This window comes from Ictidomys tridecemlineatus, chromosome 2 (genome assembly GCF_052094955.1).
Source record: "Ictidomys tridecemlineatus isolate mIctTri1 chromosome 2, mIctTri1.hap1, whole genome shotgun sequence".
Classification (NCBI taxonomy): domain Eukaryota; kingdom Metazoa; phylum Chordata; class Mammalia; order Rodentia; family Sciuridae; genus Ictidomys; species Ictidomys tridecemlineatus.
In genome coordinates this window covers 45076552-45103209 of record NC_135478.1, presented here as the reverse complement: position 1 = coordinate 45103209, position 26658 = coordinate 45076552, and the positions used below count along the sequence as shown (strand labels likewise).

At 36.3% G+C, this 26658-nt stretch overlaps 1 protein-coding gene across 19 annotated transcripts in view; it reads right to left on the bottom strand.

Annotated features, from left to right (window-relative positions):
* The window catches only part of Erc2 (ELKS/RAB6-interacting/CAST family member 2), an 873922-nt gene that overhangs the window by 509280 nt on the left and 337984 nt on the right, over positions 1–26658 (bottom strand). For all 19 annotated transcript variants that reach the window (XR_013434457.1, XR_013434456.1, XM_078038390.1 and 16 more), the window contains one exon: positions 5074–5241. Coding sequence is in view for 17 of the 19 variants with exons in the window: in XM_078038390.1 (XP_077894516.1) it covers positions 5074–5241 (168 nt within the window). In the remaining 2 variants the exon portion in view is untranslated. The remainder of the gene's footprint in view (positions 1–5073; positions 5242–26658) is intronic.

Below are 26658 nucleotides of genomic sequence, written 5' to 3'. Positions count from 1 at the left end.
ACACATAGCATCCTTACCTCTGAGCTTATTGTCATTCAGAAATTTCACTACCACAGTTCCAAATAGGTATAAAAACGCTGCTGAAGCAAGCAAGTCCATATACACCACTTGGAGGAGCCAACTTCACTCAACCTCCCTCCCTTTTTCAACTTAGAGGGCAATCCACAAGTTCAGTAGGCAGCCAGTAAATTTGTCTTCCAAAGAGATCAACATCTGTTTTCCTACCCCCAATAAATAAAGTAACGCTACTCTATAAATTCACACTGTGCATGGGTCTGAGACCTAGAATGGAAATGGAGATAGAATTTTTGTCCAATTTTAATGGCTTTTTAAAATTCCTGGGTAGCAAGTTTATGCTGTAAGAATCTATGAGCTGCGTAACAGTCTGAATTTGATCTGGTTCAAAAAATACTACCATGTCCTAAATTGCTAGGCATTATACACTTTCCAAATGTACAATGTCATCAAGGTTTTATGACATTTCCTACAAAAACTCAATAGTCAGGTAGCACTTCATCAGTTACAGTTTGAAATCAGGTATGGGAACAGAATTCTGTGGCTCTAGCATGAAAATTACTGCTCTTCAGACTGGTATCACAGCTACAGGGGACAGTTCACTAAACATTTTTCATACATGTATATTTTTGTCCCTACTAAAATAACTCCATATCTTGCATCATGGAGTTAAGAATATGAAATTAGGGCCAAATGTCCATTTTGGATAATTTTTGTCTCCTTACTAAAGATTGATCAGAGTTGTCTTGCCACCTGGGGTTCTCCCTTCAGTTTCAGTCCCTTCTTTAAGTGACAAAAATGTTTAAATCTTCCTACCCATATGTGTCTACAGAACTTACAGAACACACAAGACATTGGAGACCCAAGGCTCTGAAAGCAAAACTTACATATATGAGGTGCAAGCCTAGCTCTGCCACTTTAAATATGGATAGTAAAGGAGCTTACCCAGTTCTACTGGCATCAAAACAGGGCAGGATGCCCATGAAGTAATGTTGCACCTCTGACATTGACATGGGTTTATTATTCTTCCATGCCAAAATAGTAATCCAAAGATTGTACTGTTCAGATCCAGGCCTTCTCTAAAACAGCCAATTGTGCTAAATGTGGTCCAAAGGGCCTCCAGCCTCAATGTTTCAGTGGCCCACTGGCTTCTCTATTATTTCCACAGTTTGAACCAGCTTCTGAATGATGGACATCATTTATTGGGAGTTAATTTCCCTTTCACACTGAGGGTCTAACAGCAGTCTTGTTCATTTACCATGTTGTCAGTGGTTTAATACCCTCCTATCAGTAAACACTTAGTTCAAAAACTGGAAGCAAACCCTCCAAGTATACATGAAACATTTTTTACATGATTCAAACAAACAAGATCATGATCATGTTGCCAAAAGGAGCTATAAGAGACACCAATTTTATTACAGAGCATCCAAATTGGTTCCCAAACTTTTGAGTCTAGGAATGGAAAAAAGTTTACTATTTCTTTTCAAAATATTCATATTAGCAAAAGCGATCATTTGTCACTTATGCACTGAAGGTGCCATCTCACAATTTTACTGAAAAATCTTTTGTCAGTTATTCCTCAAGGGAAAGAACATTTAGTTTCAACTCTTGGCAAATGAGCAATTGGGACATTCTTCTTCAACTCAGTCTCATACCTGGTGTCATCAACATAAGAATTGAGATCAAAAGAAAATGAGGTTCATTCACTTAATTTGCATTAACCAATTTATTCTATTTACTCAAAGACAAAACAAATTCTTATATCTAGACTATGAGAAAGCTTATAATAAGCCTAAATATTTCTCAGTTCCTTGGATTTATAATTGCACTTGTCTCATCAGGTTGTAGTTAAGAGTAAGTAAATAGTGCTTGGCATGCAACATAAGAAATCCAGCAGGTCTTCAGCTCTTGTCGTCACTCATTGCTAGAGATTTTAAATGAAAAGTCTTCTCTTCAATCATTAGAACATGCTCTAATGTATGCCAATGTAACATTTCTCTATTAACCCCACCCAACAAAAACCCTTTGATTCAAGGGTCTTTACTTATCTCTGCCCAGGTCTCTTTCAGTTACCTATTATCAAGCAAATGGGTACTGTGAGATGGGAATCCAATAATGAGGTCCTTGTCCATGAAGATTTCAACAGAAATGAACTTATAATACAACCCACCGAATCACCAACATCTTGAGAGTTCCAAACAAATGCAGGATCTCTACTTTTAACTCCTTGGTGAAATCTCAATGATTTGATTTTTATCTAACTTTAATTATTCTATAAAATGAAAGCCACATTATTCTGTACATAATTATACCATTTAAAGGTTCTGGTTCACCATAATAGAACAGGAATGCACTGAGAGGAGATCTGATGTCTCTCTTTATTTGAAAAGCCCAGAGAACTCACTTATGAAAAAGCAGAAGTGTGGACAAGTAGGGGTCTGGATATTAAGAATTCATTGATAATCTCATCACAACCTCTCCACAGAAACAAGTAAGTACCAACTGTCATGGTCATCATTGCATGGCTCAGTCCTTGAGTCAAATTGGCAGGAAAAATAAAATTGCACAAGGGAACAATATGTAGAATGTGATAACACTACTTTATGTCTTTAACAAAGGGCAAAGGTCTATAACAAAGTACCATTTGAACAGAGGCCCAAAAGGAGAAAAGGCATGAGTCATGTGAATACTTAGAGCAGTTCTGTCCAATAGAAACATAATAGGAGCCACATAGGTAATATAAAATTTTCTTGTAGACCATTAAAAAACAAAAAAAGAAAAGTGATATAAATTTTAAAATTATATTTTAGCTCACCTACTATGTGCAAAATATTTGTATTTAAAGATATAATATAAAGATTATTAATGAGAGGTCTCACAATATACTTTTCACAATAACTCTTCAAAATCTGGTAGGTTTTTCACAATTACAGCACATCCCAACTCAGGAGCTTTAGGCTTATAGCTACCACACAAGGCAGGGCAAGTCCAGGGTGAGTGTCCCCATGGAGAATACTGTAAAGCATGAGAACATGCCTGATGTCTCCCTCAGAAGAGTGCAAAGGCAGTGGAGGCCAACATGACATGAGTAAAGGGGAGACCAGCAAAACAGGAAAGTCAGAAGCTCAATCATATAAGACATCATGGGCCCTTATAAAGACTTCCACTATTACCTCTGAGTGAAAATGGAAGCCCCTGGGACTGGTATAGCTTGATGGACCTGTGACTTGTACAGCAGTCCTGGGTCCCACACATGGTTTTATGTTCTGCTATTGCCATCTTGAAATTCTAAATTTTTGAACAAAACCCTCCACATTTGTACTGGGTCATGAGCTGAGAGGATAGTACAGTGACAGAGTGCTTGCCTAGCATATGTGAGGCCCTGGGTTTGATCCCAGCATCACAAAATAACAAAAAAATGTTCATTTGTACTGGACCCCACAAATTTTGTAGCTGGTTGTGAATGGAGAGTTTTGACCAGAGAGTAAGTTTCTATGTTGAGAATAGACTATAAGAAATACAAGGATAAATGAAGGAAAAACAGCGAGGATACTTTTAATATGATCTGAGTGAGAAATGATGATGGCAAGTGACACCAAGAGGATGGTGGCAAGTGTAGCTACAGCATAGTGTCCAGCAACATGCCTGCCTAGGGTGGTATCCTTGGCCCACCATTGATTTCCACTCAGTTTTCATAATGATTGCATGCTAATCTGAGTGCTTTATATCTTTCTAACCACTTTTGTCTTTCATAAAGAGCAGAAATTGGTTTCTTTTCTTGCTGACCCCTTTTCTAGAGGAAGACAAGGCACTCTATGGTTCTCCCTAAACTGTACACATCATTAAATGGGAATTACCTAAAAGAAATTCACAATGCTGGTCTCAGGTTGTAGCTCAGGGGCAGAGCACTTGCCTAGCACAGAGGAGGCTCTGGGTCCAATCCTCAGCACCACATAAAAATTAATTAATTAATTAAAGGTACTGTGTCCATCTACAACTAAAAATGTTTTAAAACAAAGAAAATCACAGTGCTGTCACAAAATCAAGGGCTCCTATAATGGAGAAAAGGAGCCATTGAAAGAAGAAAGAAAACAAGGGCCCTAATGAGGCTGAGTATCTTCTTGTTGGGATACTGTGGTTGGGATTTCTTATTCATTCTCTCTGTTGATTCAAATAAGTATAGCGTATAAACATTACTCTTCTCTCCAAATAATCTAAATGGATTTGGCAATTGCCATGGTCTGAATGTTACTTAATCACCAATGTGAAAATATTAAGAGGTGGAATCTACAAAAAGTATTTAAGTTATGAGACCAGAGACCACATAAATGGGATTAGCAACCTTATAAATGGGCTAGAGGGAACCATCCCATCACATGAGGGAATGGCATATATGCCCTCTAGAGGCAATATGATGGAAGCAAAGAGAACACTCTCATTGGACACTGAACCTACTTCTACCTTGATCTTGGACTTTTCTTCAGAACTGTAAGAAAATATATTTCTGTTTTTTATAAATTGCCTAGTCTTAGCTATTTTGTTATAGCAGCAGGAATGCTCTAAGATATCAGGATATAACCAACCAAAGATTATGTAACTATAAAATGAATCTAAAATGCATTAAAGACCCACAAACTATACTGATCAACTCTCAAGAAGGAAAAATGAAAAATAAGCTCACTTTTGGGATTTAATTTTTTTTTATTCATGGGTGAGTGTGGAATCTATGGCCCCACACATGCTAAGCAGAAGTTTTACCACTTACCTAGCAGCATCCTGGCTCTACTATTTTATGTTTATATCCAAATTTATAAAATTACCTCCATGTTTAAGCTGACAAATGAAAAAAATCTCTATTCAGTTTTTAAGTGATAAAGTAAAAAATTCATTAGGCCAAGCTAAAAATGATATGATACAACCATAAGTAAAATGTCAATAACTAAAAAGTTTATACTTCCTAATCTAAAATTTTAAAGACAATTTATTTTCCATCTGCTCAAAATCTCTCTACATGACAAAACATGCATGATACCAACTCTCAACATGAAAGCTACTCACCTTTTTCTGAAGAACATTAATTTTTCTTTCCTTCACTTCTAACATATCTTTCATGTCACGAATCTCTCCAGCCAGTGTTCCCTTCTCTTCTGTGAGGTCCTGCAATTGTTTTGTTTTTTTATTGAGAAAAGATTCTTTTTCTTCCAGTCGTAATCTCAGTGCATCTACCTAAAATCAGGAAAAAGAAGGTTTTGTTTTTACCAAGAGGCTATCAATCACCATCAGGAATGCCCTTGCAGGGGTGGGTAGTAGCATGAGCTTCTTGAATACAGGGTGATCAACCCATTGCTCACAGGCACCTTGATGCCATATATTTTAACAGCCAGTAATCTACCTTAAAGTCCTATTGTGTGCATATATAAATGGAAATTTTTTTAAATATAAGGTTTCTATGAAATAAGACTTTATAAAATAGTAGTATGCTCCCATGTTTGCTTCCCTGCTTTCAGGAAACAATGTATTCACTTAGGCTGGGAAATAAAGCACATTAAATACTCCATGTCTGAGAGCCCAGTGAGGGCAATACACTCCTCACAATTTGCAGCATCCTCCAGATACATGGAGAACATCATGAGCAACTGGAAGAACAAGATTGACACATAGAGAAACATTCCTAAATCAGACAAATACATATTGCCAAGAGGAAGTTAGTGTTGCCAGAGGAAGAAAATGGTCTAGAAATTAAACACCCATCCTTTACTTATATGAAAAACTGTTTTCCAAATACTTAAAAAATCCTATTTCTACCTGAGCTCAAAAATTAGAAAAATACAATTCCTGTTTTTCACTTATATAAAGATAAAACATAAATTTTATTTTTATATTTAAGATCTTCTGAACCCTATGTGCAAAGAAAGTTTTGTTTCTATACTCAAATTCTAGATTATAGAAAAAAATCACTGGGGTGATAGAAAAAAAAATGAGACAATAAAAAGAATATGAAGGCCATTAAAAGACCATTTGAAAGTTAATCCCCTATAGTCTTTCTAAATTCTACTATATTGGTCTATAAGATTGTATTTGTCTCTATGTTTACAAATACCCATTGTTCTAGTTTTAAAAACCAACTATGACACTTTATGTGAAGATTATTCTCATTAATTATTGTCAATAACAGACTGAGAATTCCGAGAACACTATTGTCAACTGAATAATCATATCTAATATGCTACTCCCAAGACATGTGCTTTTTAATTGTATTTTTTAGGCAGGTACCAAGGATTAAACCCAGAGATGCTTAGCTACTAAGCTGCATCCCCAGCCCATTTTTATTTATGTTATTATTATTTTTTTTGAGACAAGTTCTCAATAAGTTGCTCAGGGCCTCACTAAGTTGCTGAGGCTGGCTTTTAACTTAGGATCCTCCTGCCTCAGCCTCCCAAGCCACTGGGATTATAGGCATGTACCACCATACCTGGATTTAATTGGAATTTTTTTAAAAGACTAGAACCTTTTGCCAAAAATTACCGTGCTGCCATTTCAGCAGATGCTATTGCTGAAGATGGTAGGGCTGACTATAAAGGATCAAAACAGAATTTTTGTTCTCTAAATTGATTAGGAGAGTAGATAAATAAAATACAGGATATGAATGTTTGTGACATTTCAAAAATCTTACATTGAAATTGAATTGCCAATGCAATAATATTAACAGAAAGGGCTTTTCAGGGATGATTAGAGCATGGGTGGGATTAGTACCTTTACAGAACAGATCCAAGGGAGCCCATTAGCCTCTGCCACCCTGTGAAGTCATAGTAAGAAGGTACTGTGTATAGAGCGCCTTTGCCAGACACTACATCATCTGGCACATTGAGCATGGATTTCCAAGTCTATGGAACCAAAAAAAAATTATTTTTATTGTCTATAAACTACTTTATTCAGATATTTTATTAAAACAGCTCAAATGGACTAAGATAACCACCATGATTTATTTTCTCTGGATCATTAAAGACAACTTCATATGTGATATATGTGGTTCCAGGAGTTATCTCTCCAGTGATCTATCATGGTCAGTTTGAGATAGGATATATGAAATAACTGTGGTTAATTCCCTTGGTTTGAACAAAGGATGTACCTTATTAAACCAAATAACCAAAATTAAATTAGATCATTAATGATTCTTAAAAATTTGTCTACAAAATGATGTTTATAGAAATGTTCATATCAGAATTATCTATAATGGATCATAATGGACACAGCCCAAATCTCCACCACCAAATATTACCATAGTTGTTTATCCTTTCATTTATCTGGAATAGTATCTAGCAATACAAAAGAATAAACTACAGGGCTGGGGTTGTGGCTTGGGCCAGGGTTGTGGCTCAGTGGCGGAGCGCTTGCCTAGCATGTGTGAGGCACGAGGTTCGATTCTCAGCACTGTGTATCAATAAATAAAATAAAGGTCCATTGACATCTTAAAAACTTAAAAAAGAAAAGAATAAACTACAGATACATGCAATGAAAAGGTAGATCCCAAAAGCAGGTTGAGTGCAAAGAATACAGAAGATGTGTTATATGATTTTATTTCCATTTCTATGAAATTCTAAAATTGGTCAAAGTAATGTAGGTGATAGAAAAGATTGCACAGCTGTCCATGGTGGGAGGTGGAAGGACTGGTTACAATGAGTCAAAACAGAATTTTTGTTCTCTAAATTGATTAGGAGAGTAGATAAATGGTATATTAAATGATATATCAAAACTCACTGAATTGTACAGTTAAATAATTCATATTTCAATGAAGTTGAAAAATTTATGAGTATACAACTAAAGATTAATAAATATCTTACAACAATCTCTTTCAAGAACAAGAGAAACCAAAATAATAACAACAGAACAAGCTGCAACCAAATTATCATATAACCCTTATGAGAGAAAGAAGGGAATAACAGGGTTTATATGGGCAATGGGGTACTGGGGTGATGAAAGGTTTGATTCTCACCTTCCATACCAAAAAAAAAATCAATAATAGTAGCAACATAAATAACCATGAAGTTAAGGTGTCAAAATAACCGGGCAAAAATAATTAATGGGGATTGTTTGGAGGAAGAAGAAATAGGATGATGGGAAGTCGAGGGTTGCTGCATCTCATAACAATTTTTGTTGAATATTTTGTTTCTTTATGTTATAGTCAAGTAAAATTTAGATGGAAAGGAAAAAACTTTAAACATTGCAAGAATATTATAATAAGCCAAAATAAATAGATATGTAAAAACACTAAGAAGACATAGAGTCAAACAACAACTTGAACAATGGGAAAAGAACACCCAAGGCTTTGGGTCCCCAGTTTGCTTCTATGTAGCTGTGACAATCAGGATGAACGACTCTCCTCAACTTAGCCTCCAGCCACAGCTTTTAGCCTTCAGCCACAACTTGTTCGTCTGTAACACAAAAAGGTTAGAAGAGACGGGTCTTGATGCCTAAAATTTTGTGATGTTGAAGGCAGGAATCAGTCTTTGGTAGACTATACCAGAAAAGAAGGATGATATTAAAGATATAAGTTATTGGAATAGAAACTCCTTTGTTTACCCTTTCCAAGCAAGGGGTTCCAATGCTTTATTTCTAAAGGTCAAAGTTGACATGGAGGTAAATGAGTAGTTTTTCCAGTTCTGGCCCAGAAAAGAGGATGGATCTGGAAGGCCTCATGAGGAAGGGGTGACAAAAGGTGTTTGAAGCCCATAAGGCATAAAACTACTGACCACACAATGAGAGAGGGTGAACACTCTGTGATCAGAGAGCCTGAGAACTACAGTTTCTTCAAATATCAGATAGCTATATCTCTTCTCACCTAATGATCATACAGATACAGGGACTGGGAAAGTGGAAGAGATACTCTTGTCCTGAGATTCTTCCCTTTCTTGAAAGCAAACCTATGCCAGGTACACCAAAGCTTAAGCATCTTAGTTCTAAAGTGGCTTATCTTTGTTAAAAGTTATCTTCATCTTCAGGCTTAGTGGTGCACGCCTTTACGGGGTATGGGGGGTGAAAAGTTATTTTCATCTACCAACCTGGAATAACAACACTATTTCTCTTTGGGTTTTCATCCTATCTGGTGACAAAATGTGTATTTAGCCTATGCATAAAGCATGGGCATTTGGTGAGGTTCTTGGAAATTGCCAGAACATGCTGAACACTTTAGATTACAGCAGTAGTTAGAAGTGGTTACAATCAATTATAGATATTTGCAATAGGCCTACTCAATGAGATTCAGAGAAAAAAATATGACTGTGGACCTCTCAGCTCAACATTCTGGTTATCAAAGTTGAATGGCCCATATGTGGACCTAAAATACATGCCCACCATTTTAACTGTGGTGCAAATAAATTACAATATGGAAGGTGGTGAATGGTGCTGGAGAGAGTTTAGAAAAACAAAACACTCTTTAATGATGAATAATACACTTAATATTTGTAGCACCTTCTCTCCATGTGTGATCTATCAGGGTCCTGCTGCATCTTCCTGGGCAAGGAGATGAAAAGCAACCCTAGCTGTGAGAACATATCTCCTGGAATAAAACAGAGAGCAAGGATGGTTGTGATCAACAGACTATGCACAACACCCAAATTCAACATGGCAGGAGGGAGTCTGTGCCAGCTGAGGTCTTCTGTGTGGGAGATGATTTTTCCATGTGCTGGAAAGCATGTACTTAACTTCAAAGGAATTTGGACTATGCCCTTCAATCACCTTCACTCTATCTTTAGAGCTTTACATAGTCTCCTAGAATCAAGATACAAAACTTGAAGGTCCTTTTTTATTTTATTTTATTTTTTTAACCTAACTGCATCCAATTCTCAAACAATATCAGCCCAGTTTGCAGTAAGCAACTATGACATCATTTCTAAAGTCAAATTTGAACTTCCATATGGTGCAAAACCACAAACAGGCACACAGGCCTTCTGATGCGCAGAAGTCTGAAGATAAGAATATTAGGCAAGAAAGAATACATTCTATTAAAAATTAGAAAGAGATGTTCCAAACTGGGTATCAATGAGTTAGATTTAAGTCAGATTGAAGTTCTGACTTCATTCAACAATGTACATCATTTTAAAAAGAATCAGAAAAGCCTTCAAGTCTAGATTATATTCCAACATTGGGTAGAGACATAAAAGTTAAAATGTTTGGGAATAGGGAATACCTTTCTCTACCTCTTCACTCAACACTAAATAATTTTAAAGGCCCTTGACACTCTCTCAAACCTTGGCAGTTGACTCAATAATAATACTTGGCAAAGAGTACTATCATTTCCCTGAAAAAAGAAAGAAAATTAGAATTGTATGATACAGTCAGTGCACAAAGATCCATAAGGTTGACTTCCCAATTTTTATATGTGATGTAACCACAAGGGAATGAATCACCGATGTTAAAACTAGGACCATCTTTCCATTTTAGAAAAGTTATTTCCTCTTGATCCAATTGTATATTTGTGTGTGCATGCACATGTGTGTGTGCACACATGCATGTGTGCTTAAGAGCATGTAACATACAAACTTTTAACCTTTTATCTGGCAGAATAAAACAAAACATTTGTTATCACTTCAGTTCCAGGTAATAACTTGAAAGAAAAGGATTACAGCAATGAAATTGGCAAATATCACTAAAATCAGAGTTAAGAATTATCAATCTTCATGTCAGCACCCAGGAATTATAACCAGTTCCAATGGTGAGCTATGTTTCTAAACGTTGGCTACAAAAGGCTCCCGACCTTGCTGCCATATTTTACGTGGGCCGTCAGAAACAGTTTCAACGTTGTGACAAAACACTGAGTGCTACTTGATGTGTCATAAATAATTTTTAAAAATCAAATGGTTCATTTCAGTCTTAAAATGACAACAATACTTGAGAGAAAAACACTTGAGGGAGAAAAAGGAGCCACTTGAAAATTTTCACAGATTAAATGCTACTTACTTGACAACACTTCAGGAATTGAATAAACACGCTATCACAAAGAACAACTCTAAAAGAAAATGAAACTGGAACACTTACAAAAGCTCCCAATGTAGTTTCATTTCACATTCAAAGTTTCATTTGTTTGTTTTTCCTAATAGCAGATTTGGGTGAAGGATATATTTGAATTTGATTCAACTTGCAATCATTCAAGTAGGGAAACAGTTTCAAAGTTGAAAGTATGAATAACACATACAGCCTCCAAAGACACAAATGCTAAAAATAACCTATATCCCCAAACTTGCTGTGGTAGTAGTCACTAGATCTCACATTCAACTCTTCTCTTTCCTGAACAGAGAGAAAATATGAATCCCCAGTCCCTTGTTGGATGATGAGGCCTAGTGTTTTATATTCATAAAATGTATGCAGAAGTGAGGCACATCACTTTCTGTCAGTGCCATCTTGACACTCTTCCCTTCCTCTAGAGATCTTGGAACTACAATTTCCAGAGGATGTTATAAGATGCCAGAATCTATATATTTGGATTCTTGAGTGACTTCTAGAGGCAGAACCTCCCCCTCACTAATCTCCAGTATGGGTTGGATTTACAGTATGATATATGAAACCATTTCTCCCTGACTTTGCTAAGAGGTGGGCACCTTAAAATTAGAAAGGTTTAGTTGTCCTAGAAATCACCATGAACTTAGAAGAAATAGGGCTGTTGTACTCTCTCCTCTCTGTCTACATGTAGGTCCTCAAAATATACTTCCCCTCTCCTTTCATCCCAAAGTTAAAGAAGAGGCAAAAATGAAAGAGAGCCAAGGATGGAGATAAAAGGGAGAAGGAGAGGAATGCTAGGGAGTTGGCACAGGGGTTAAAGATTAAGACCTTGAGGAGGAGAGAGAAACTAAAGAGGAAGGACCTATTAAGACTATTGGATTAGAGTTCATTGGATAGACAATGGCTCAAGAGGACAGCTCTTATCTAAACAACCTCTATACTGCAACTATATGTTCAACCAACTCATGGTAAGGAAAATGGGGTCACCTAGAGATCTTACAAATGTTGGGAACATAACGATGAGACTTATACACAAAATGGGGAATAATACAGTACTTCCTTCGTCTAGTTATTTTGGTGATTAAATAACATGAAATTCTCTTAGCACAGTGTCTGGCACTTAGAAACACTCAATAATTCTTTGCAATTGTTACTGTATAATTCTGCTATCCACAGCCTCTAATCCAGTGATTTATATACTGTAGAAATGCAATAAAGGTTGCTGATCAACAGCCCTCAGGAAGAGTAGAGAACCAGAAAAGAAAGTTTTGTGCTCAAACATGTACCAGAGAGTTATACTGTCCGACATTTACTTTAAAATATTTCAGCACCCGCTGTATGATATATGGGTTAATGTGGAGGGGTATCTGAATAGGTGGGGTATGGGGCAGGGGAATGGATGTATTTCCCAACTGGGAATAAATTCTCTAGAGTAGTCAATTAGTTTATGAAAGATTTTAATAGAAAGTTAACATTCCAGAGTCAGCTACCCAAAACACCTCCATATTCTTTGTATTTAATGAAAACTGGTCAGTTAATATAACTGATATGAGGAGTGAATTTTCCTTGGTGAAGTGAGTGGTGTTTGAGGTGTGTGTATTGGCTAGAACTACTGCACAGTCATGCCTACTCTATCAGGAACAAGATTTAAGACCATGTGTCTAAAGTAAATATAATGCAAGCCACATAGGTAACTTTAAATTTCCTAATAGCCCCGTTAGTAAAGTAAAAAGAAAGAGAGGAGGTTAATTTTAATAATATATTTAATTAACCTACTATATCTAGAATATTATCATAATATAATCGAGATGGAAAACATTAATGTGATATCTTAATTCTTTTTTTCCAGACTATCTTGAAATTTTAATTTTTATACTTTTAGTATACCTCTGTTGAGATCTCAGGACCAGGCACATTTCAGGAGCTCAAAACCATATGTGACTTCTGGCTACCATATCATAAATGTAGGCCTATGACTCTAGGAAAAAATTCAGCCCCTGGAACAAAGGGTCTAGGCTTAAGTTTTCTATCTTCCTTGCATCTAGATGCTTCAGGCAGGATTTCTGCCCAACAGCAAACACAAGGTTGTCTGATCCTTGCCACAGGAAATGTCATCACATTGAATTAAGATAAAGCTTTCATAGCCTCAAGACAAAGGGCTGGAACTTTAAGGGGTTCTCAGAGAGGGAATGTGCCTGAGATGGACTCTCTGGAGTACATCACATATGCTTCCCTTTTATAACTACCAGGGGCTACTACTTTACTGATCTCTACCAAAGAGAACTGTATAACTATCAGCGACCTGTGGTTTGATATTTCTGCAGTTTTGAAAGAACAACTCATTGCTTTAATAAAAATAATAATCATTGCTTTAATAAAAAACTTTTAGACCAATCCCTAATTACATAAAAAGTTGTCCTTCAGCAGCTACAGCATCAAAAACTGTTTCTACCTGACCAGACCACGCCCATCTCTTACCCTGTGCTCTTTTATGCCCATCTATTCTTTGGCTTCTTCAGGTACTTTGATTTCAGATGTCTTTTCTCTGTAGGTGCTATTTTTATATACACTAACAAAAATCACTTATTCATTCATTAAACTAATATGAAGAAATCATTTTGTGCCAGGCATTATTAGGTGATAGGGATATAATGCCTTTTAACAAGATATTGAGGTCTATGACTTATTGAAACATATTTGTGAGTTGATGGTAGAGAGTAAGCAAATAAGGATTAGATCTATATCATTAATTAAAATGAGTTTTAAGTTGAGAGGAGAGTAATACAGATATAGAATATAGAAACTTAAGTAAAAGCACTATAGTGTTAAATTCAATTTGGAAATATCAGCACGAATACATGATGGATATTCTCTTTCAAAAATTATTTTTTAGCTTTGTCCACTAAAAGGCTTAGGAAAAACTGGCTACCTCAATAGCAGACAGCACCCACCCAAATATCCAATTGTGGTCTCTAAAACATAAAACAAATTTATTTTCATTACAGAAATGATTGATTTTAGGTCTCAGGCAGAGAATGTTCAATGTAAGTACAGAATATCTTGTTGAATCAGAAAGCAAGCAAGTTACTAAAGACCAATAGAGTCTTGTTGGCCAAGAATGGGAAATTTGATGCACTCTTAAAAATTTCCTCAGCTGCTCTATGGGAAACTAGAGGCAATGGAATGGAGGCTGAGGAAATGTAAAGGGATTACTGCAATGACCAGAAGTGAGGTATTGGCTGCCACAACTAGGACAGAAGTGGTGGGAAGGAAAAAGCAACTGTGTAAGATACAATAAGAGATGTAAGCAGGAGACAGCGGGCAGGACTGAAAGTTTGTGCTTGTGAGGTAAAAGTAAAGAAGAAATCAAAGATGAGTCCCAAATTACTGGCTGCAACAACTCAGGAGATAGTGGAATTATTGCCTATGCTAGGCAAGACTGGGGAGAATCAGAATTTAAGGATAGGAAATCAAATAAATGTTCAGGATTAGGCACCTGTAGTTTGAGATGGCTGGGAAACACCCAAAAGGTAAAGCACCTTATGACTCCCAAGCTCCTGATACTACAGAACCTGGACTAGAGTCTAACCTATGTGGGGATGCAATCCTGGATTAACATCAATGTTTCTCAGAGACAGAATAGGACAACTTCTGCATATATACAGATTCACTCCTACCTAGATGCAGTTTTCTAAGATCAAATTCATAAAAATGGGTAAGGATAAGACATCTCTACAGATAAAAACTTAAGAGAGGTCTCTTTCATGGATTTCAGTTACAAGGTGTCACTCCTTCTCACAGTCATGAGTAATAAGGGATTTGGTCACTTTCGTTAAGTTCTTCAGCCTTTCAAGACAGCCAACTAAGGTCAGTGAGGTATTTATCCTCCTATTGATTACCACTGTTAGTAGAATGATGCCACATGGAAGGAAAAAGACTATCTGATCCCACCTGTGGGTGCCAACTTTCAGCTAGCCATCAAAGGCTTACATACTAGAGGAGGGGAAGATAACCTGTATTATATTTTAAAATATTTAGCTAGCACAAAGAGAAACAGTGACGGCTATATTCTAGACAGAGTGCTCCATAATTTACAATGTCCCTTCCTCTTCATGGTACGTCTGGTCTTTTATATGATTTCAACTCAAAAAATCGATTTGGGGGATATTTGGTGCTGTATAACCACACACCATGCTTATAAAAGTTAAGTTACATCACCAACTTGTTAATAACTCAGTTGAGATTTTCAGATTGTAAAGATGCATTTGTCTTACTAACTTGTCAAAAATTATACCCAAGTCCCCCATACCACCTACCTGAAAATAACAATGCTGGGTGAAGAGTGTGTCATCTATGTGAAAGAATTCATATCATCTGTGGGTTAATAATCAAGCCAACTTTATAAAGCTTGTTTTCATACTTAAGTTTTTGGCTACTTCTTACACTAAAATTAGGTGGTTTTAAGTGATTAGTCCAAAGTTCAAATTTTAATGTTCAGTTGGGTTCCAGCAAATTTCTGAAAACACATGGGAATTGTAACTCATGTGTTAATATCTAAAGTTTTTGTTAATAAAATTTCCAACACTAACCTTACCTCATTGAACTTACCTCACTGGTTTTTATGCTCACTATAAAACTATAGCTGTCATAATATTTTTGAATTACTACTAAAGGAAGTAAGCCATTCCAAAGTCAATGTTATTTTGCAACATGATGATAGTTATAAATTCAAAATACTTAAAACCAATTTGCAAAACTATCAATCTTTGGTACCTTCTACCATTTGCAAAGCCTATCTTCAAAATATTTATTATTACCAAAAGTAAAAAGCAAGAAAACAGCATATATCGTTCACATCACACTTTCCCTTCAAAAAGCACATTAAATGCAAATTGTGCTTTTAAAATAAAATTTTAAAATATTGATTCTACTTAGATATGCCATGAAATTCCTAAACAATCATTGAATCCCAAAGAACTTAAATCATTAATACTTTAGTAATATGATTAATCAATAACTGATCTCCAGGCCAATGATTTTCAATAAATCCACATAAGTAGCTTTTATCTAGATATGCTTAAAATATTTGTAAATAACTAACAAATTAGTGACTAATGTTATTTGATTTAAACCCATATTTTAGAGTTGGGTGTTTCAAATACTCCTGGAAGATGGAAACCTGTGGTTCAAGGGTCTATGAGTTTGATATAAGAATTTTCTTATAATTTCTCTACATTTTTATGTTGTCTTATCATATGATTATCTCAAAAGTTAGAATGAAATTATTCCAGATCATATGAATAACTCCTTCTAAACAAGGATTGCTGAGAGATTTTAATATAGACTGTTCTCCACTTTTATGCTGATTCAACTTCTTTTTTTACTTTATTACAGGGTGAAAGTGATACATGTACAGTAAAATACATGAAAAAAAATTCCATGGATTTTGAATTTTGATCTTTTCCCAAGTTATCAATATGTGGTATACTACTCTCGTGCTACGCTGTTGCATCAAGCCACAGCTTCCAGTTAGTCATGCAACCACCAAGGAAAGCAACTGACACTCTACCTTGCACTGTTTTTATGCTCTGATGCTAGGCAGGTAAGGTATATTAAATATTTTTCCACTTGTGATATTTTCAACTTTCAATAGGGTAAAGAATGTTAATCCATCATAAGTCAAAGAAGATCTATACATACCTTTGTGTTTGAAGTTTGCTTTGGGGTGAAATAGGAAAAGTATAGAAGGATTTCTTATTTATTTGATATACTCTCTAAGTCTTATCCACAGGAAAATCATGGTGACCGTGCAAACTAGAGGTTCATCACCAATACACTATTTGAGGAAACTGAGTCAACATAGCACACTCCTCTGCAGACCTTTAGAACCATCATGTGAATTATAGCTGTTGGTATCATGTTCATATCAAGTATAAATTCATGCCTAGCAAACACTACTGTTCTCCATACTCAATTAATATCATTCATTTAAATTTTATTAATTTTAATACTGTATTTTAATTTAATATGCAATTTTATTCGGCTTCATATATCTATAAGAGCTTTAAGTATACTTAGTCTTATGTGTGTCTCTTTGTCTCTAAGTGGATGTAAGTAATTATTATTCACAATACAATACTGCATGTCTACAGGTTCTTTTTTATCTCCCTTTTAAAAGAAACTTCCTCCAAACTGTGAGAAATCCTACTCTAAAGTATATAGTATTTGTTCTCTGAAATTTTTCTGGGTACTGTGAAAAAGTTAGGTAGGGGTGTTGGAGTGGGTTTGTGTTCCATGATCAAGCACACTTGGGAAATGTGATTTATGGTAGGTATTAGCATATTAAAAGTTCTGAATAGTCCAACAACAAAGATCCTTAACTTGATTTAACTCACATTTTCCCACATCTCTTTTCCCACAGAACCTGTTGTTTGTTTTTCTAAAAACATATGATAACATCCTTTCAGATATTTTTAGGAAAGACTAACCTAAAATGTCTTCTAGCCTCATATATTTTTTTTTTGGGGGGGTGTACCTGGGATTGAACCCAGGGGGGCACTCAGCCAGTGAGCTCCAATCCCAGCCCTATTTTGTCTTTCATTTAGAGACAGGGTCTCACTGAGCTGCTTAGCACCTCCCCATTGCTGAGGCTAGCTTTGAACTCCCAATCTTCCTCAAACTCCTGAGCGCATGGGATTACAGACTTGCGCCACCGCGCCTGACTAGCCTTCAAATTTTTAAGGTACAGCACAGATAGAAAACCTTTAAGTTTTCAGCGTGGTGAAATGGGAACACATTCCTGGATTGGCTTCAGAGGGCTTCAAGATGTCCTCTGTGGTCAACACTGTGTGAGGTTATGTGTCATGATGTCTCATGTATTTTCAGGGCCACCTGTGAGGTTAAGCTTTGTTTACAGGTAAAAACAGGCTCTGAGGGCTAATGTGGAAGGTTGTATCTTTTAAAGCCCCATCTTCTGATAAAGTCTAGTAGCACACACCCAGATTTATTTCTTGCTCAGCTGGCATCTGAGGATGGAACCTTGAGCAAGTTGCTTGTTACACAACAACTCAACAATCTTTATAAACCAACAAAAGATTGCTCAAAGGCCTCAAAGATCATTATCTAACCCAACCCTTTATGATATCAGAAGGTGAATGATCCAGATACTAAAACATGTATTAAAGTTTTGGCAACTAAATGGGTTTGGTAGTAATACACAAAGAAAAAGATCAGTCCAGGAACAAAAATGAGGAAGTCCAAAATAGGTTCATATACATAAAATATAGTGTATGATAATGGTAGCATTTAGGTTTAATAGGGAAAGTGTGGATTATTCTATTAATAGTGAATGAAAACTATTCATTCAGAAAAATAACAAAGGTAAATGTCTTACATGACCCCTTATGATGAAAATAAATTCCTAGTAAAGAGTTAGATGTAAAATTTAAATTATAAAAGTGCTAAAAGGAAATATGAGAGCTGGGGTTGTGACTCAGTGGCAGAGTACTTGCCTAGCATGTGTGAGGCACTGAGTTCAATGATCAGCGTTAAATAAATAAATAAATAAATAAATAAATAAATAAATAAATAAATAAATAAATAAATGTTGTTTACAAAATAGAAAATATGAGAGCCCATTTTTTAATTCTTGGGGCACAAGAGAACTTTCTAAGCAATTTTTAAAAGGCTACATATTATAAAGAAAATGACAAATAAGATTAAATATAAATTTTCAATATCATAATGGAAAAAGACAAATGACAAATTGCAAATTTTTTATGAAAAAAAAATGTAAAACGAAATGTCCACTCTGTTACATATAACATGTTTCCAATTGGGAACAAGAGAAGAAATATTTGTATGTATATAGACTATTTCTGGAAAGCATAAGCAAATAAATAAGAACTTATTAAAGGCCTACTTTGTGCCCAGTTATACAGTGACAAAAATAAAGATTAAATTAACACATTAGTCGATTGTAAACTAAGGAATTTCATCCATGAACTGCTATGGGGATCTCAGAGTCGGACAGGTAGGCTCAGAGCTCCCAGAAAATCAATTGGGCATCTGCATTTCCTATTTAACACTTCTTTGGGAAAAAATGGCATAGATGGAAGAAAAGGCAAGGACACAGTCTGACCAACAATAATTATTTATGGTGCGACATATATCTGCTACGACTATCTAGTATATTAATACATTGTCAGAGGCAAGAAAGAATAATAGCTACAAGTAGATGCTGTTGACCTAGAGTTCTCAAGATCAAATTTTAACCCTCCACTTACCATAACTTAGAGAAAGACACAATCTCTCAAAACTCCAGTTTCCTCACCCATAAAATGAGGATAATAATAGCAATAATAACTCAAGGAGTAATTGAAACATGACTTTCAAGGTGTTTTATTATAGTGCACTAAAAAAAGTAGAAACAGTCAATGAACAGCAACTGCTGTTTAATAGTGAATAGCAACATAATTTATGATCACCATGATACATTACATGCTCCATCATCCACATATAGTTAGTAAAATTAACCATAGAGTATTATGTGTTAATACTCTTGCAGCTATCATTAAAAGTTAATTACTCTGATAATGATAACATTATCAGATGCCTATGAAGAGGTTTCATGAGGCCCATTTTCATTCTGAGACAGGTAGTGTTATTGTTCCCCATTTATTTGCAGAGCTTATAAATGACAAAACTGAATCCTGAAAAATATCTCTCTCCATCTCCAAAGGGCCCACTCTGAACATCATACTGAGAAGGAAGAAAATAGAAAAGACTTGAACAACATAAATGATAACCACAGGAGTGGAGAGGAAATGTAGCATGAAGCAGAAAAACAGTAAAGGAGCTATAACTATAATGTGCATCTTAACCTTTTTGATAGATATAGCTATTCATATACCAGCTAGGATAATGTACAGGTGAAAACATCAAAGCTCAGAGGAATCTCCAGGCTATAATGGAGCTGTGATTCTATGTAATTATGTTTAGTATTTATACTTACATATTTTATATATTTAATAGATGTATATGCTAGCATTTGTTCTAGATAAATATAGATAGACAGATAGATGCATAGATATATAGACAGACAAGGCAGAAAAAAGTAGCTTTATTTTTCATCCAATCTAAAATGCTCCAAACTAATGTCTTCAACTAGAAAATCCTGCAAAAGACCCCTTGTATGTATACACTTTCCCTCTACATATGCTTATATGCCGAAATGTTTCAACTTTAGCCAAATATTTAGCACTGAAATCGCTTTCACAAATTTACTTTTCAAGTAATAAAAACACTTCTCCGATCCTCAGATATTCAGAAATATTTTTTGTACATGGAAATAGCTGAAGGAAAGGAAAGCTCATGACTTCCATTGTAATATTCCCCACTAAAGTGCATGTTGAATTTAGGAACACACTTTCACATCCAAGGCAAGTTGGGGCTTCAGATCATTGACTTTTAGGAAGAACATAAATGATTCTGAAATGGGCAGAATTTGCACCAAACCTTTCGCAAAATTTACCTTGGCCAAATCAAGCAATTGTTTCTGTTGGGACTTGTAACAGCCTCTTCCAACTTGGAAGTGTTTTCTTACTAAGGAACAAGGAGCTTGGAAAAAACTGAGCTCCATGAGTAAAAAAAAAGACAATAACTATAAAAATTAATCACATCAAAAGCAAGAACTGCCATGATTTAAAAAATAATTAAATTCAAGCTACTTGATTTTAATCAAATTTTTGGTCAGTTTGATTTTCTTTCTTCCTCCTCTCTTCAAGGGAAAACAACAGTTATCCCTTTCTGTGTTTATCATCATTGCTCCTGAAATTATTAAGCATGATCATAGCTCTATTATGGTAGTGAACATTTTGGTATGGATAATCTGCTTCATCCTGCAATTTTTATCTCTCTGTGTGTGTATAAATCAATTTATTATGTGAACACTGATTTGATAATATTCTATTGTATTCCTCTTTTTTTAAAGAGAGAGGGAGAATTTTAATATTTATTCTTTAATTTTCGGCGGACACAACATCTTTGTATGTGGTGCTGAGGATTGAACCCGGGCTGCACTCATGCCAGGCGAGCGCGCTACCGCTTGAGCCACATCCCCAGCCCTATTGTATTACTCTTGTAGCACTAATTTCTTTGTTTATAATCCTACAATTTTATGAAAAATCATAATTGAGCTGTTCAGAGAGTAGCAGTGGTGATGGGGTGTTCCCACTACCTTTACATCTATAAAATGAGGAGATGAAACTCACCCATCCAGTTCCCACTCTGACACTGTTGTTTTTTTTTTTTTTTTAAATTGGTACAGTGCAATTCACAATAGCCAAGTCATGGGCCCAGCCTAGTTCAACATTTTGTGGTTTTATAATTACATTTTGTTAGCTCATATTCCACAATACCAGAACCCATTAAACCACCCACAAACTAAAGAACTGTTGTTTCTGAGCAGCCTGATATCCTATCAGAAAACTGGCCATTAAGCATTTACCCATTTAAACAGTAACCATTTTCAGTGCAATCTAAGGACAGACACAGGCAGCACTTTGCATCATGCTTAGATACTAAACAGAGTGTCCTGGATAGAAAAACCACTAAAATCCATGGCCCTACCTTTAACAATTACCAGTGCTACAGGGGTGGGGGGCAGGGGGAAAATGTGCTGACAGTATCCTATCTAGCTGAAACACAAGAAATACCCAGAAATGAGAGCAGTAATCTAAAGGAAGTACTGTCTGAGCCAGAGGGGGAAATATGTCTAGAAACTACAATCTTCTGATGATGGATAAACCAAATGCACCAATTGAGCTTGCCATTCTAGTGCATATCAATAGCAGCAAGTTTACACAAAGACAAGATGAGTTAGGATGTTGTCAGGGAAAACACTGCCAGACTCCTTTATCTCCAACTTGGAAACAGAAATTGAATCATTTAAGAAGTGGTTATGTTAACCAGAGAAGTTCCAAAGTCTACTGTAGATTTTGAAGTAGATTGTGAAGGAAGGAAGGCTTTGCTTTCCTCTGAGAGTCTTATAAGTTTTTTGGACCCTGTTGGGAAGTACATAAAGCACCAGAAATATGGGCAACCACTTTCACTTCATCCTCAAAACACTGCCAAAGAGGAACACATTTTGCTGGATAATATATGTTTGTGTACTGTTTTCTGTAAACTTAAATTCTTCAGCCTCTTATGGAAATCTTTCAAGGAGACTATTCATGCCTCTCAGAAAGTCTGCCTTGTTTAACATCTCAGGGATTCTGTTTGCCTCACGAGTCCATTCCAGTCAATTAGAAACAGCTTCATAGACTTAACAAGGATCCTGAGGTAACTTCCCCACTTGATGAAAATGTCAGCAAGATAAATCAGTGATACTTTCTAGACATCCAAGTTTGGGAAGCGTCTATTGGACCATTAGATTATCTAGAACACCCAACTCTGAAAAACAGCTGGCTCTCTATTCTTTTCTGAAAGATTGTTCAGCCTTGAAAAATCTACTTAGTATCTGTAGTGAGTTTTATGGTGCCCCCAAAAAAGACATCCAAGTTCAAGAATCTGTGAACATGACCTTATTTGGAAAAAGTTTTTCCAGATATAATTAAGTTAAAGATCCTAATTACAGATTATCTGGGTGTACCCTAAATCCAAAGATCAATACCTTTTTAACGGACACACAGAGAATCAGAGAAGGCTGTGTGAAGATCAACAAAAAGACTGGATTTTTGCAGCCCAAGTCAAGGAGTGCCAAAAGCCACTGGAAGGTAAAAGAAATGGGGAAGATTCTGCCTTAGAATCTCTGGAGGGAGTGCAGCCTTGCCAACATCTTGATTTCTGATTTCTGGCCTCAGAACTGGCAGACACAATTCTGTTGTTTTAAGCTACCAAGTTTGTGGTAATTTGTTATGACAGCCCTAGAACACTAAAACATTAACGCCTTTATGCAACCATGCACCACCAACAACTAATGTTTATTACTGGGGGCTAGAGTCCAAAGATAAATTAAATACCATTCTTGCCCTCCAGAGGCCTTTGTCCTAGAGGGAGTAATATGCAAATAAACAACTATGAGAATGAAGTACAGAATGCTCCTGAAAAAATACTGAAAGCATTCTCTAAATATGTAAAATTTGAGAGGCTAAATGCATAGGGTAGGAGGAAGAGGTGCACAAAATATCCACAAGCAAGCAGGGGAAAGAGGAAGACACCAAGAATGGGACTGCAACGTGAGATCTTAAAACTACGTATACCACATTAGTGAACTTGGTCAACACTTCTGCTTTTCCTATAAGGAAAAACAGAAAATTTGTGCAAAATGGCAATCCTAATGAAGCCAAAGATATGTGAAGGTTTCTTTTCCTACTCAGTGGCAAGAAGACCTGACAAGAACAACATAAAGGAGGAAAAGCTTATCTTGGCTCACATTTTCAGAGGTTCAGTCCACTATTCAGCTGACACTATACATAGCTCTGAGCCTAAGGTGAAGCAGAACATCATGGCATAAGAGTGTGGCAGAGAGAAGCAGCTCAGGACGTGACAGCCAAGAAGCAGCAGAGAGCTCTGTTCACCAAGGACAAAATATAAACTCCAAAGGCACACCCCCAAGTGAACTACTTCCTCCAGCCACATCCTACTTGCCTATAGTTACTGCCTAGTTAATCCATAGCAGTGAATTAACCCACTAATTAGGTCACACCTCTCATAATCTAGTTATTTCACCTCTGAAAATTCTTCCATGGTCTCACACATGAGCTTTGGGGACACCTCATACCCAAACCAAAACATCTCGGTCATACTCAAGAACTCAAAGGTCTAAACTTTCTCCCATGTAACACAATCTTTGTTCCTGATCCTGGATCTTGCTATTTCCCCTACTACCAATATTTTCCGAAGTGATCTCCCTCCAAAAACTCTTTGCTATGTGTAATACCAACATTCCCAAAAGTTTTCCAGAGAAAACAAGTTCCATAAGCACTCTTGTTGGGGAAGATGTACTAGGCATAGAGAAGGAAAATAGCCCACAGTGAAATAAATCTGGGAAATGCTTTTTCAGGAATTTTCAAAATGCTCTGAGAGTACAGGTTAGGTTTAATTCACATTTTATGAAATTAATTTCTTTGCCTTTTTTTGGGTAGCATCCTATTAATATCCTGGCAAACATACTGTAGAAGATGCTACGCTAGAATAATGCTGTTTTTCAAATGTAAGATTAATATATCAGATTCTGCATTCAGTAGGACCTCAATGTATGTTGCCGGCTAAGCTCATATTCTGAACATTGCCTCCTTTTCCTGCCCAGATCCCAACATCTTTATCAGAAAGCATGGAGTTTCACAATGCCCTCTGATAACCAATGAGCAATGGACTGGACCTCAGGCCACATGACAGTGGTAGACCTTAGGAACATAACAATTAGAAGAGGTCATCCTCATCTCCAAAAGCTGACACAACGTGCTATTATAGTAAAAGCTATAAAACTAATCTCTTGGTTATTTCATAACTACACATGCTATAAAAATTATTCAGAAGATGGAATTACCAGGAAAGGGACCTAAAAACCCCTCCTCATACCTCTGATAACTGTCCTCAACACAGAATTTTTGAGGGACAAACAAATTAAGGAGAAAAAGAAAAGGATTCCTCCTCTGTTTTTCTCTTCTTGGTACAGCTCTGAATGCAAAGTTGTTTTCCAGGTAAAGATGAATGAAATTCTGCTCTTTCAAATCTCTGCAAAGGTTGTGAAAATAAAAGTCTATTTCATGGGACAGGATGATACCTCCTCTGAAAAGCAGTCATATTCTGATGTGACCAGAGCCGAGTGGGTCAGACCCACACTCTGAGTCTCTGCTGTGGTCCTCCAGTCTGCACCTCAGGTTTCTCATCTCAGGAAAACAGTCACCACAAGAACTCTGCTATGGTGAAGATAAGGGCATTTACAAGATGTACAGTCATAACATGTTTTTCTCAAAGGATTCATATTAGTCACAGATTATTCCTTTGCTACTCCTATAACAGTTTTTGAGGGGCTTCATTCTAGTCCTTCTTTAAAACCACCTCAATATGATAATAATAAAAACATTCTGCTATTTATTGATTGTCTTAAGTTCTACATGCCAGGCTGAGGGCATCACTGATGGTAAGATAGCATCATCTCTCCTGTTTTCATAGAAGGAAAGTGAGCCTTGGGGAAGTGAAAGGACTTACCCCAGAATTTCACCCCCACTAAAAGTCAGAGGTGAGCCTCAAATGCCCAACAGAACCTAGACACTGGAGACCTGGAGAACATTAGTGAGCGACAAACATGTACCATTTACCAGCTCAGCTTCTCTGCCTCTTAAATCAAGGTCCGGTGAAGCCATTAGGGTTTTAGTATGCCAGGAATATGGGAAGGAAGTCATTCATTAGAGAAGAAAATGTACTAGGTTGGAAATCCTCCACCCAGCAAGAGGAAATTGGATTGCTCTGAGCCTCAGCAGAGAGCATCAAGGGGTTTGTGCTCAGACTGTGGAGAAGACAAAAGCAGGCTACATATGCCTTGGCCAAGAAGCACCAAAGTATTCCTTCATCCTTTGCAATAGGTATTGGCTTTGGGAGAACAAAATGGATTTTGATTGGGTTTCCTTTCAGAATTCAACTCTGCACCCAGGAAAAATGGGTCACTTTCAATAGCAGTTGTTACCAAATCCTTGTCACCTGGATGTTCTTACACTCATATTTTATTCACGCATTAACTGGCTAAACTTTCCCTACCTTTACCTCATGACATAGACTAAACACTGCAGTCGCAAATTAAATGACAACGGAGGCGAAGCTGGTGAGGCTGATGAGTAATCCAGGCTAGGTGGGGCCTGGGTGGGCTGCATCTACCTTTCAACTCACAGGCAGCCAGTTGCCCTCAGCTCCCACCCACGGGAGAAAACTGAGATACTCTTCAGAGCTTCTTGTTGCTCAAGAGAAACTAGAAATCTGTATTATTATGTGAAATGTCATGAAACAAAATCCAAAACAACACAAGGTGAATATAGAAAACTAACTCTGTAGATTAGATTCACACTAGGGGTTTTCAATTGAGAACATTGAGATCATTCCATTTAAAAGAGGACCAGAGAGAGTTTAACAGTCTTAACATATTTTTAAGAAAAGGTTTACTTTAAATTTATAAGACAAAAAGAAGTAAGATACTCTGTGTCCTTATTGATATTTTGATATTCAAAAATTCTTCAGAATGGACAAAAAGGGTTAAGTTGAATTTCTTCTTGAAGAAAGTGACTTAGCCCATAATTTCTCTTCTTAAACCCTATGACACTAAAGTAATTGTTTTTGGTGAGGGTTTTTTGTTGTTGTTTTTATTTTTTTGAACTTCAACTAAAACTTCATCAAAAAGAATATGCATTATTCACCAAAATGACACATTAATACTACTTACAAAATTTATTTGACAAGTTTTTAATTAACACTGAGCAAGTGCCAGGCTATATGCTAAGCTCTAAGGAAATAAACAATGGTAATTAAGATAGTCCTATCTTTGTCACTGGGCTGATAACCTAGCAGGAAATACAGACAAATAAGCAAGCCCAATAAAGCTTGATTACCTCTTACAACAGAGGAGGTGAAAGGTGCTATGAGGTCATCTAAATT